Source organism: Sinocyclocheilus rhinocerous, unplaced genomic scaffold (genome assembly GCF_001515625.1).
Source record: "Sinocyclocheilus rhinocerous isolate Xijiao unplaced genomic scaffold, SAMN03320098_v1.1 scaffold1493, whole genome shotgun sequence".
In the NCBI taxonomy this organism is placed as follows: Eukaryota; Metazoa; Chordata; class Actinopteri; order Cypriniformes; family Cyprinidae; genus Sinocyclocheilus; species Sinocyclocheilus rhinocerous.
The window spans coordinates 418,792-432,243 of NW_015640467.1; the positions used below are offsets into that span (position 1 = coordinate 418,792).

Here is a 13,452-nt window from a genome sequence, read left to right on the forward strand (position 1 = left end):
TATATATATATTATAATTTTTTGTTTTTTCTATGGATTTTGGAATGGAATTTTAATTCACAGACTGGTGATGATGATGGATTTTATATATTCTTATTTTAAAAAATGTATGTACATTTAAAACACTTTGTATTATATTACCTTTGCATCAAATTACAAAAGCGTCTGTAGGAGTGAAGGTAAATTTGACTTTGTTTTCTCTTCTGACTGCTGCTGTCAATCTCTCTCTATTTTTTTCCTCTTTTCAAAAGTTGTGAAAACATTATCATGGAGTTTTTCTTTTGCTATTTGAGTGAATGGGAATGAAGAAAAAAAAAAGGTTTTGATGTAATTTCCCATTCACTACAATCAACTATGATGACTTCCGCTTCTGAGAAACCCAGAAATGTGGAAAAGGTCCATAATAATTACGGATGTTAACAACAAGGATGGCGGTTTTATGATGTGATTTGTTGATCTCGTGTGTTTTTCAGGGTCGGGAAGGAATGACATGTTACTACCTGACTCACGGGTGGGCGGGGCTCATCGTCGTCGTGGAGAACCGTCACCCGAAGTACTACCTCCATGTGTCATGTGACTGTACCGACAGCTTCAATGTGGTGTCGACCCGCGGCAGCCTGAAGACCATCGACAGCGTGCCGCCGCTGCACAGGTAAACTCATCTCCTGAAGCGTCTGACAGCAGTGGGAACAAGAGCAGGCCGTTGTTCCTCCGGCTCCAGATGGAAACCCGCCGTGTGATTGTGAATGATAGTCCTGTTAGTGCCTGAAGGGTTTTATTTAAGGTTTGTTCACACCCAGAGCCACATGACAATTTCACCTCGGAGGTATTCATAGCTGAATCACACTCCACTCATTCACATGCCCTATCAACCCTAACAGTGCTGCTTATGCCGTTTTAACACAATTATTAATTTAAAAAGATGATGAAAACTCATTTATTAAAATAATGAACGAAGATTAATTCAAACAAAAAAGTAAAAATAGTGTATAAAGTCATCTAGCATAAATTTTAATATGCATTTTAATTTATTAAAACATTTTTTTTGTTGACAACTTGAGGCATACATACATACAAATATATATATAAAATATTACATACAATATATACAAAATAAAAAAATAAAATAAAAAAAATATATATATACATTCCCCCTCCTATTAATTATTTATATCTGTATTCCGTTCTAATTTTTTGCATACTTCTCCAACATTAAATATAAGTTTATGATGTAAATTTCTCTTAAAGCATCCACCATAAATTGTTTATTAAAGTTCAAATAAAACCTGTTTTTAGGACTATTATTATTATTATTATTATTATTATATTTGATGTTTTTATAGCAATTAAGCACATTTTCCCTTCGACTCACAATTGACTTTAGTTGACTTTGGTGTTAGCAGTAAATAAATATATTTTATAATATTACTTTATTATTTATTCAAATTTTTTTTATCTGTATTTAGTCCATAGTTTTGTACTTGTCACCTCACCACTGAGTGAAAGATATATTTATAATACGAATTTCTCTGGTTATCCACCGTCTTGGATAAATTATTTTTTCAGTGAGAGCATTGCAGTGCATTTTAGGATTGACTACCTTACAATTTGGTAAAGAAAGTATAATTGAATGCTTTATAATGTTGCTGCTCACCTTTTGGAAAGTCTTCATGCTTGCCTAAAAAGTGCTTTCTATGTAGGTTTTCCCTAACAGAGCAGCGGTGTGATGCATTAACGCGCATGTATTCGCTCACGTGTTGCAGGCAGGTGCTGGTGGTCCTGTCCCAGCTGGAGGGGAACGCCGGATTCTCCATCACACACAGACTGGCCCATAGGAAAGCGGCGCAGGCGTCTCTGGGCGACTGGACGTCTAGTAAAGCCACACACTCACCCCAGCTCACAGCAGACACTGACGGACTGCACAGACCGCGGCCGCTTTGACACACGCTCACACACACACACATGTATTCGCTCACGTGTTGCAGGCAGGTGCTGGTGGTCCTGTCCCAGCTGGAGGGGAACGCCGGATTCTCCATCACACACAGACTGGCCCATAGGAAAGCAGCGCAGGCGTCTCTGGGCGACTGGACGTCTAGTAAAGCCACACACTCGCCCCAGCTCACGCCAGACACTGACGGACTGCACAGGCCGCGGCCGCTTTGACACATGCTTACACACACACACACACATAGACACACTCTCCCTTCATGAAACGACATAGACCAGTTCAGGCCCGTGATGATGAACACACACGCAGGCATTGAGAGGGTCTGGGTGGAACTACTGAGCCAATCACACGTCTGCTTGCTGAGCCAAGCCCCGCCCACTGCAAACACACTCGCTCTGCGCAAGAACATGATGAGCTTCATTCACATCCATCCTGGAGTCCGCCACACGTCTCCTGTCACACGACTGTACTTTCCCGTTTCTTTTACATGCATTCAGTCAGACGGCGAATCTCACCAAAATATTTCACGTGGATTATTAAAGCAATAAGCCCCAAGAAGCCGTGGTTTACAGTGAATTTATAACAGCTAAGCGTTGGTAGAAAAACCCCCTTAGCTGTTATAAATTCACTGTAAACCACAGCTTCACGGGACTTATTGCTTTTATAAAGCGGTTATTCCATATACGTAGTACGGTTTCAGAAAATAAAACGGAGCAAATAAAGTGTAATGATATTAATAAAAACAGTATTCTTCCACCAAACAATGTAGTTCCTCAGAATCAGTTGTGGTTGCAACAAAGTGGTTGCCGAGCAACACACAGAAGTAAACAAAGGTGTAAGTTTGTAGCGTAATTTACAACAGCTTCGAACGCGGCTCAGCCAATCAGAATCAAGTAATTTACAACAGCTTCGAACGTGGCTCAGCCAATCAGAATCAAGGACCGGAACTCTCCGTTTTTATAATTCACCATAATTAAAAGGGAAAAAAATTTGTTTTAAAAAGGCAAAATTGAGCCTGTTTTTGGGACCATTATTATTAATATTATTACTACTACAGTTTCAATTATATTAGATTTTTCCATGACAATTAAACACATTTTTCCCTCCTATTCACATTACTGTAAGACTCCTGGACATTACAGTTTTATAATAATAAAAATAATAATTACTATTATTTTAATATTGTTATTATTATTACTGTTTCAATTATATTTGTTTAATTTTCCCCTCAAATTCATATTACTATAAGTCTTCTGGACATTTCATTTTAATTTTTACTTTTATAATTTTTGTTATTTAGGATTATCTTCACTTGATTCTTATTACGTGAATACAGTATTATATTAAAAGTAAAAAAAAAATACTTTGTTTGGTTTTTTTTAAACCACATTTAGGCAGTACAACAAATGCTGCTATGTTTATATATTTTTATAAATACAGTTAGAATTTAAATATTATATCAGTGTTTTTTCCACATCCTCATTCTGTAATGAGTTTTTTTTTTAATTGTCTGGATTGGGGTAAAATTGTGTGTAATTGTCACAACCCAGGATATCTTAAAGGCCCAAAATACAGGTGTAATTCCCTTACGCAAACTATATCTTTATTCTTCCTGATCATAGGGTGAAATGTGCCAAGTTCTCGACACGTTTTGTGAGATTTAGGTTTAATGCCGTTCTGACAGCCAATCAGCAGCCTTCTCTGTGCTCACATGTTCTGTATCATGGGTAATGTAACGACAAATGGCGATACTTGATTTTAGTGGAAAGCCGTGTGTGGTTATTCACCGGCCGTGAGGGGTTTATGTGTTTGAAGATGCATGTGGGAACCATCTTTTAATTTATTTATGTTGTGTTTTAGTAAAGACGCACAAGAGAAGCTGCTGAGCGAGACTCATGGGAATGTTTTGATCAGCAGGTTGATCATGTGTGTTGGACTTTATTTGTGCACTGAGCGTCTCCTGTGTTTTCTTGTGTTGGTCAGTGTCTCCCTCTGTTGGTGTGTGTCGGTCTGATCATGTGACGTCACACACACACACACACACACACACTTTCTGTCTTTCTTTTGTAAAGTGTACAGCGCTGTTCCCCTCTGCACAATCCCATCAGAAGTACTCGCTGTAATTATACAGATCTCTGTCGGCCAGGAGTATAATATGTAGAATATTTTATTGATTCTTTGACAAAACAAAAAGTATAAAAGTTTAAAATCTGTACGGTTCATTTGCAATCTCAGGTTCTGTCGGACCAAATGACAAATAAAGATTTTTTTCTTTCTTTTTTAATCAAGGAGCGTGAGCTGCTGACTTGTTTAATTCTTTCCTTTGTTTCTGATCTTAAAGGTGAAGTGTATCATTTTTCTTCAGTGTTAGTATAGTTATGTATATTTTAAATGATATTGATTTTAGGTAGTTTTTTATTGACCTATGTTCATTATTCTCAAAGTGGTTATTACATTGATCTTCTGTAAGGAGTTCAGCAATCAGACATTTAAATGGGTCACTCTCAGGAAACTTCTTTGCTTCTTTCTTTCCACATTGCAGTAAGTTTAAAGTTCATGTTCTTATGATTTGAATGGATAATTTAGTAAATTCAGGTGGTATCACTCAGTTTTAGTGTGCCAATCCTGCCAATTTTTCTGAATGTGCTTTATGTCGATCCTGTTGCATTCATGTTACAGGGTCAAAGCAAAATTGATTTAACAGCATCTTTAACTAGTAAATATGAGTGCATTTTACCTCTTTATGTATAGGGAATGTAAAACAATATTTGCACATTTTTTTCCTAAAAATGTGCTCATTACAATACATTGTTTTTAATGTATTGTAAATTTTGCATTTACTCTGAATTAGTGAAAGTTTGTTTTAATCTCAATTGCAAATGCAAAATATAAGGTTAATATGTTAATGTTTTGAGCTATACAAGACTAAGAATGCCAATGTGTAAAACTAATAGACTGAAGCTTTCATTTGTTCCTGCCTCGATAAAAATGCTGAATTCTACCAAAAACAACACACCTATAGCATATTAGCACTTTACTGTGTTTTGCACTGTACATATTTTACATTTTATACTTATACACTTATATTTTAATGTATGTTTTTTAATTGTTTTATTTAATTTGTTTTATTTATCATTATTGTCTGTTCAGAACAACACTGTAGCACTTTGCCCAAGACAAATTTCCTTTTGGGGACAAATAAAGTTTATCCTTTATGCCCTCTAAACCCATCAACCCCAAAAAATACACTTTAATTGAGCAAGGACGCATTAAATTGATCAGAAGTGACAGTAAAGACATTTATAATGTTACAAAACAGTTCTATTTCACATAAATGCTGTTCTTTTGAACTTCAATCAAACAATCCTGAAAAAAATGCATCACATGTTTCCCAAAAATATTGGGCAGCACAACTGTTTTCAACATTGATAATAATCAGAAATGTTTCTTGAGCAGCAAATCAGTATATCAGAATGATTTCTGAAGATCATGTGACACTGAAGACTGGAGTAATGATGCTGAAAATACAGCTGCGCATCACAGGAATAAATTACATCCTAAAATATAGTCAAATAGAAATAAGTTATTTTAAATCTTAATAATTTTCAACAATTTTACTGTTTTTACTGTATTTTTGGTCAGATGAATGCAGCCTTGGTGAGCAGAAGAGACTTATTTCAAACATTTTATAAACGATTTCTCACATTGCGAAAAATAGTTGCAAATAGCAAACAGATCAAAACAGAATTATGACTTTACAAAAACGCATTGCAAAAGTCAAATAAATTAAATATATTTTTAACATTTTCTAATTGAATTATTATTTTCATGTTGTATACTGTATACATAAATTTTCAATTGTTGTTATACTTTTGGAAGTGGATCAGAATTGTGAGTTTATAACTTACATTTTGAGATATATTCTCGCAATTGTGAATTTTCATTTTTCCTCAAAATTCTGAATAATTCTGAGTCAGAATTAATAACATGCAATATCAAGATATAAACTCAGAAAAACAAAAAAGTCAGAATTGTATATGTGTGTATATATATATATATATATATATATATATATCAAATAAGTAGAAATTACATTAAGTGTGTGTGTGTGTGTGTATATATATATATATATACAATGAAATAAAAATATATATATATTCATAATATAAATATACTTGCAATTCTGGCAGAATTAATAACTCATAATTTTGAAATAAGCTCGCAATTTTGGGGGGAAAGGTCAGAATTGTGAGATATAAACTTGCAATTGTGAGAAAAAAGTCGGTTTGCATCTCGCAATTCTGACTTTTTTCTCAGAATTCTCTGTTCACATCTCACAATTAATGCGAGATATAAACAACACTGAGATATTGCAATTCTGATACAAAACATTTTTAAAATAGAGATTTTTATTCCATGCCGGAAATAGGTTTTGAACGCGTTGTAAAAATGGGGACATTTTTTAGGACAAAATACAAAAAACCTGGACTGTCTCTGGAAACTACTCCCAGTATCACATCAGTTGGTATTTAATGAGATGAACTAACTACAGTAAGGTAAAAAAAAATTGCTGCTAAATTAGTGAATTGCATCAAGTGACCCCAAATTGCCCACGTTGTAGTTCGTTCTGGCCTGGAAGAATAAGATCAGAATAACAGTAAGATCCCACCGCAGACATTCACCTAAATTATTATTATTATTATGTGGTATTTATTGTATCATGTAAAAATAATAAAAATGACATTATAGTGTGTATATATAGTATTATATATCATCTTATTATAGTTGGTTATGTCTCTTTTTTTGTCTATGCCGGCTGTTCTCTTAAAACCTGATCTGAATTTTTAGGGAGATGTTTACGACAGAGTCACACACACCGCATGACGCCGCTAAACACAATAAAAACTTAAAGTACTGAAATGATGAGGGCAGCTTCTAAAAATGGCACAGACCTTTTTATCTGTGTGTTAAAGCCTCGACTCGTAAGTGTTGATTTATGCAGTATGGTTAGCTCTAGCTTGTATTAACTCTTCAGCATCTCATTTTGTGCTGCCAGGTGTCTGAACGTGTATTACTGCAGTACAGACTGTCAGAAGAAGGACTGGTCTTTGCATAAGAAGTTCTGTAAGATGCTCCATAAGGTCTCCATCGACAGGCTGGTGGAGTGGCTCATTCACACAGGTCAGAGGAAACCGCAAACGTGGTTGGAGTTGTGAGAGGCTGCTAAGTAACATTATGTCAATCATCCTGTGCTCCAATAGGAGATCTTCCTTTCCCTACGAAGGTGTGGTCTCTGCACGCTAAAGACATCAGGTGTTGGGACGATTGGTTGTCCATGCAGGGAGATCTGACATCCCGTCTGGAGCCCATCCTGTCTGGACAAAACATGACAGACCTCTGGACCAATGCCTGCAGGCCACGGCCGGAGGAGGCGGAGCTTCGTGAGTCTGTGTGGCGGGTGTCCAGCGAATTCTTCTCTCGGATGCTGACGGTGGCCCTCGGGATTCAGATGGCCCGTCTGGACCGATATTCCTGTCCTCTGACCGTACATCTAGTCGGCGCCGGTCACAACGAGACCCTGGGAGCCAGAACCACAGACATGGACGAGCTCAGTCGCATGTTCCCGGAGCACCAGGGGCTGGAGGTGGTGATGGTGGGGTCCGAGGTGGTCCAGGGGCCCATCATGAGGCCCCCGCTGAGAGCATTCGGACCCCGGGGAAAAGTTTACTTCAGCGCTTACAAGGGCCTCTATCATCAGTTCTGGGAGGAAGCTGTGGAGAAAGGAGAAGCAGCCAAACCTGATCTAGTGCTTGGATTTCATCCAGGTACAAACAAACAAATGCAAAATATTAAACATACCTAAAATGTAAACTATTAAAAATTATTTTTGCTTATTGAAATAAAGCTAGAATAAGATATACATATTTGATGAAAAACCTAAACTTATATAAGTTTAAATTAAAGTACTAAAATTACAACAATTAAAACTAAAAATTAAAAACCTATATAAATATATATTTTTTAAAACGAATAAAACTGAAAATAGCACATAACAAAATGACAACAAAAAAAAAACTTAAATTAAAATAAATGAATAACCTGAAAATACAAAAATAAAAGTCATTCTTAAAATATTGATTCTTAAAATAATAATAAATACTGTAATATTGTATAATTTTGTAGTTTAAAATGAATAATTAAGCCAAAGACTTTATTAAAGAATGTGCTGATTTTATATCCGAGTTAGTGCTGGCTGCAGATAAAGTTTTAATTGTTGGTGATTTTAATATCCATGTTGATAATGAAAAAGATGCATTGGGATCAGCATTCATAGACATTCTGAACTCTATTGGGGTTAGACAACACGTCTCAGGACCTACTCATTGTCGAAATCATACTCTAGATTCAATACTGTCACATGGAATTGATGTTGATGGTGTTGAAATTATGCAGCCAAGCGATGATATCTCAGATCATTATTTAGTCTTGTGCAAACTTCATATAGCTAAAACTGTAAATTCTAATCCTTGTTACAAGTATGGTAGAACCATCACCTCTACCACAAAAGACTGCTTTGTAAGTAATATTCCTGATCTATCTCAATTCCTTAGCATATCCAAAACCTCAGAACAACTTGATGATGTAACAGAAACTATGGACTCTCTCTTTTCTAGCATTTTAAATACAGTTGCTCCTTTACGCTTAAGGAAGATTAAGGAAAACAGTCTGACACCGTGGTATAATGAGCACACTCGCACCCTAAAGAGAGCAGCCCAGAAAATGGAGCGCAGCTGGAGGAAAACAAAACTAGAGGTATTTCGTATTGCTTGGCGGGAAAGTAACCTATCCTACAGAAAAGCATTAAAAACTGCTAGATCTGATTACTTTTCTTCTCTTTTAGAAGAAAACAAACATAACCCCAAGTATTTATTCAATACAGTGGCTAAACTGACGAAAAATAAAGCATCAACAGGTGTTGACATTTCCCAACAGCACAGCAGTAATGACTAGACTACAATTAAATTACATCTGCTAAAATCTGCTTAAAGTTTTTGTCAGCTTTTAGATGCCCTTTGGCATATCAATGACATCAACAGTGTTATTTTAGTATTATTTATTTCCTATTATAGTATTAATTAATATTTTAATTAGCTTTTATATTTAATATTATTTTTATATTTTAATTTTTTATTTTCAAAAAAAGTTTTAGTAATTGTATTATGTGCTGTTGTCATTTTTAATTAGTATTTTTATTAATAATTTAAATAAAATTACTAATAATATTAAAGATATACATATATTTAATTTATATTTATTTAAAAAAAAATTATTATAGTACTCAGTACTTATTTTATTTTAGTTTATGTTTTTATGTTTATTAAGTTTATCATCTAATACTTATATTTTATTCTATTTCAGCATTATTTCAATTAATGAAAAATATTTTTTTAATTATTTTAAGTTCAAAAGCATTGAGGATCTTAAGTAGGCTCACAACATCAAACCTTTATAACTAATTAACCTTAAAGCACACTAAAAATGAAAATAATTATCAGTAATGAACAAAATATTTCACTACAAAAAAAAAGAAGTGAAAACAAATGAATCAGTGAGTAATTTTTTGAAGCAGTTCACTGAAATGAATAGCAGTGGTTTGTGAAGTGAGCGCAGTTCTACAGTCTGAGGTGTTGAGGAGTTTACTAGGTTAGAGAGCTGACTTTCACTGCCGTCTGAAGACATTTGACCCTTTAAGCTCCAGTGGGGGTTTCGTTTCCATCTATAGATTCAGATAGATGATTCTTTTAGGGAGATTCACTCAGTAGAGACAGGTGCCACTTCAGCAGCGCTGTAATTCATCTGTCTGACTTTTACTAGCAGTGATTCACAGTAACAGCTGAGAGTTTAAGACTCACCGTCAGGAGATCTGAGCAAACTTCAATTCATTTAACAACAAGATGTTAGCAGTAGCATTTGCGTTTTACTTTACTTCGCTGTTAAATCCCTATCTCTGAAGGCTGGTCAGCAGAGGGTTATAAAATTACTAATAATATTAAAGATATACATATATTTAATTTATATTTATTTAAAAAAAAATTATTATAGTACTCAGTACTTATTTTATTTTAGTTTATGTTTTTATGTTTATTAAGTTTATCATCTAATACTTATATTTTATTCTATTTCAGCATTATTTCAATTAATGAAAAATATATTTTTAATTATTTTAAGTTCAAAAGCATTGAGGATCTTAAGTAGGCTCACAACATCAAACCTTTATAACTAATTAACCTTAAAGCACACTAAAAATGAAAATAATTATCAGTAATGAACAAAATATTTCACTACAAAAAAAAAGAAGTGAAAACAAATGAATCAGTGAGTAATTTTTTGAAGCAGTTCACTGAAATGAATAGCAGTGGTTTGTGAAGTGAGCGCAGTTCTACAGTCTGAGGTGTTGAGGAGTTTACTAGGTTAGAGAGCTGACTTTCACTGCCGTCTGAAGACATTTGACCCTTTAAGCTCCAGTGGGGGTTTCGTTTCCATCTATAGATTCAGATAGATGATTCTTTTAGGGAGATTCACTCAGTAGAGACAGGTGCCACTTCAGCAGCGCTGTAATTCATCTGTCTGACTTTTACTAGCAGTGATTCACAGTAACAGCTGAGAGTTTAAGACTCACCGTCAGGAGATCTGAGCAAACTTCAATTCATTTAACAACAAGATGTTAGCAGTAGCATTTGCGTTTTACTTTACTTCGCTGTTAAATCCCTATCTCTGAAGGCTGGTCAGCAGAGGGTTGTTGGTTCTCATCCTGGATGTAAGATGAGCTGTAATAACTGAGGATCATCTCTGTGATGAACTGGGAGTCACTTTGAATCAAAGCATCTGCTAAATGGCCAGTGACTTATTTACTTAGCATTAAAATTAACACTTGACAAGAGTCACTTGCAAAACTGGCTCAGTGACAGATGCTTGTGTCCTTAACTTTTACCTTTGTGAAAAATTTAGCAGCAGATGTTTAGCTCGGAAGTGTCAAAATTCAAGAAATCCATGCTTAGTTTTAAAAAGGAAATATACAGAAAAAAAATATATATAGAGAGAGTATATATAGAGTACGATATATAGAGTATATATTGTGAGTGAAATTTTTTTAAAATTTAATTTACGTTATTTTATTTAATTGTTTTATTAAATTCAATTTCATTTATTTAATTCACTTTTTAAATTCTGCTTTGCTAAAACAGCTAAATATTTCTTTGAAATAGGGATAATAAAATATATATTTTTTATTCTAAGCAGTTATTATAGTTATTATAGTTTATAAAATAAATGTCAACTGAAATAAATTAAAATATTTTTAAAAAATAACTTTTTTTTAATTCCAGCTAGTTGCCAAAGCAACATTTCTCATTGTTATTTAGTTTACTTTAAGTGCTAAAATAACTACAATTATTAAATAAATTAATAAAAAAACTATATAGACATTACAAAATTAATAAAACTAATAAATATGACAAAAACACACAACAAAATGACTAAAACTTTAACTAAAATTAAAATATATAAACAAGAAAATATAAAGAAAAAAGAAAAAATGTAAATAAAGTCGAAATACAGAAAATAGGCTATCTAAATAAATAAAAAATATAAGTAAAATATATAAATAAAGCCTGATTAAAAATATTAACAAAAACTGTAAAACATCAATGATACTAAAATGTCCTTTTTCAATTTTGAAGCTTGCTTTTCATCCAAACAAGGTTCATATCAACATGATCTTGCTGAAAACAAGTGAAACTCCTGCACGAACACAATGCAAACACACACAGCTCCATCATTCTCATCCTCGGGCGAGACATCTTTATAGCACTGCTGTTTTTCTGGGTCCCTGAATACTTAAATCTCCTCATATCCAAACACTCATGACAACACATCTCATCTGGGAAGAGAGGATATAGCCTACACGCTATCAATCATAAAGTGGAGACCAACAAACAAAGACTGAGATTATCCAGCTAAACTCTGTGTGTGTGTGTGTGTGTGTGTGTGTGTGTGTGTGTGTGTGAGTGTGAGTATGTGTGTATATTCATTATATTATATTTTACTTACAAACACACACACATATATATATGTGTGTGTGTGTGTGTATTATTTATTACATTTTTATTCATTCATTCATTCATTCAACAGCAATGCCAAGGTCGTGGGTTTGATTCCCACAGAATGCATTAAAATGTATGCCTTGAAATACACAAATTTCACTTAAAATTTCTGTGGGGTGTGGACAATTAAATTCAAATTTTATTTATTTATTTATTTATTGCATTTTAAACTTTTGCCCAACCCTGGCAGACATACACAATCACAGGCTCCAGGAACATTGGTTCACTCCAGTGTCCGTCATTCTCTGCTGTGTCTCTGTGTCGCAGTGAAGCGGAGCTCCAGTGTTCCCTGCAGATTCTCATAGAGCTTGAGATGGACGTTAAAGACACTGGACCGAATCCCTTCAGCTCCCAGAAACCCGAGCAGGTCCAGTCCAGCCCTAACAAAGCCCCCAGTTACAGCAATGCATTTTATATTTACTTTCAGGGTCTGCTGGAGACACAACAGGAGGCTGAGTAGATTCACAGAGACCTTTGCTTTCATTCACTTATAAACCAGCTAAATGCATTTCCCAATGAAATCACCACATGGCTGTATTATTTGGACATCAGTCACACCTAAAAAAAAAAAAACGTGTCCCTTGCTATTACAGTTTAATAATTATTTAAGAAATAAATGTTTCATCTAAAACAGTTGTTTGCAACACAATTTAGTGAATATTTAGCGCCCCCTAGTGCCGAAATCTGCCATGACATTCTCTTTTTCGCTCTTAAAAAAAACTATATTATATTATAATGTATTATATTATATTATTAATAATCTTCATAATCATTCATTTTTCTATTTTGATTCCTGAGTCAAAACTTGTGCCTTACTATCTGTATGTTTTAGTTTCACTTCAGTGATTATTCTTTATTTGATATGGAAGAAGCCTTATAAAGCTAGCTAATAAATACATTTATATAAACAAATAAAAAAAAATGTGTCTATATTTATTTTTATATATTATTTATTTATTATACATTGCTGCCAAATGCATACACAACAAACAAATAAATGTTTGTTTATTTATTGTGTTTGTTTATTTATAATAATTTTTATTATTTATTTATTATTTATTGTGAAATTCCGAAAGTTTGTTTATTTTATTTTATTTTTTATTTTTTTGAGAATGGTCCATGTGATTATTAAAGGACGTCTCCGTTTTTGTAAACAACACCGGTCAGAAGTTGCTGATCTCCCCAATAGTATGTTCCTGCACAACCGGAGGCTGCAGTTTAAGGACCGCAGTTCTAGGACCCTAGGACCCGAATTGGATCACTAAAGATGGACGACATGGACAGCAATCAGAGTGAGTAACTTTACCGATTTTCAATTAAGTTTTATTTTATAACCTTAAAA

General features: G+C 34.0%; 1 protein-coding gene and 1 pseudogene across 1 annotated transcript in view; both read left to right on the top strand.

The window, feature by feature from the left end:
* LOC107753037 (calpain-15-like) overlaps positions 1-4,231 on the top strand; it is a 29,349-nt gene extending 25,118 nt beyond the window's left edge. The window contains exons 11-13 of the mRNA XM_016569143.1: positions 473-651; positions 1,985-2,187; positions 3,978-4,231. Coding sequence (XP_016424629.1) covers positions 473-651; positions 1,985-2,162 — 357 coding nt within the window. The 3' untranslated portion in view covers positions 2,163-2,187; positions 3,978-4,231. The remainder of the gene's footprint in view (positions 1-472; positions 652-1,984; positions 2,188-3,977) is intronic.
* On the top strand, positions 2,238-12,619 carry LOC107753066 (putative protein MSS51 homolog, mitochondrial; annotated as a pseudogene).
* The last annotated feature ends 833 nt before the right edge of the window (positions 12,620-13,452 follow it).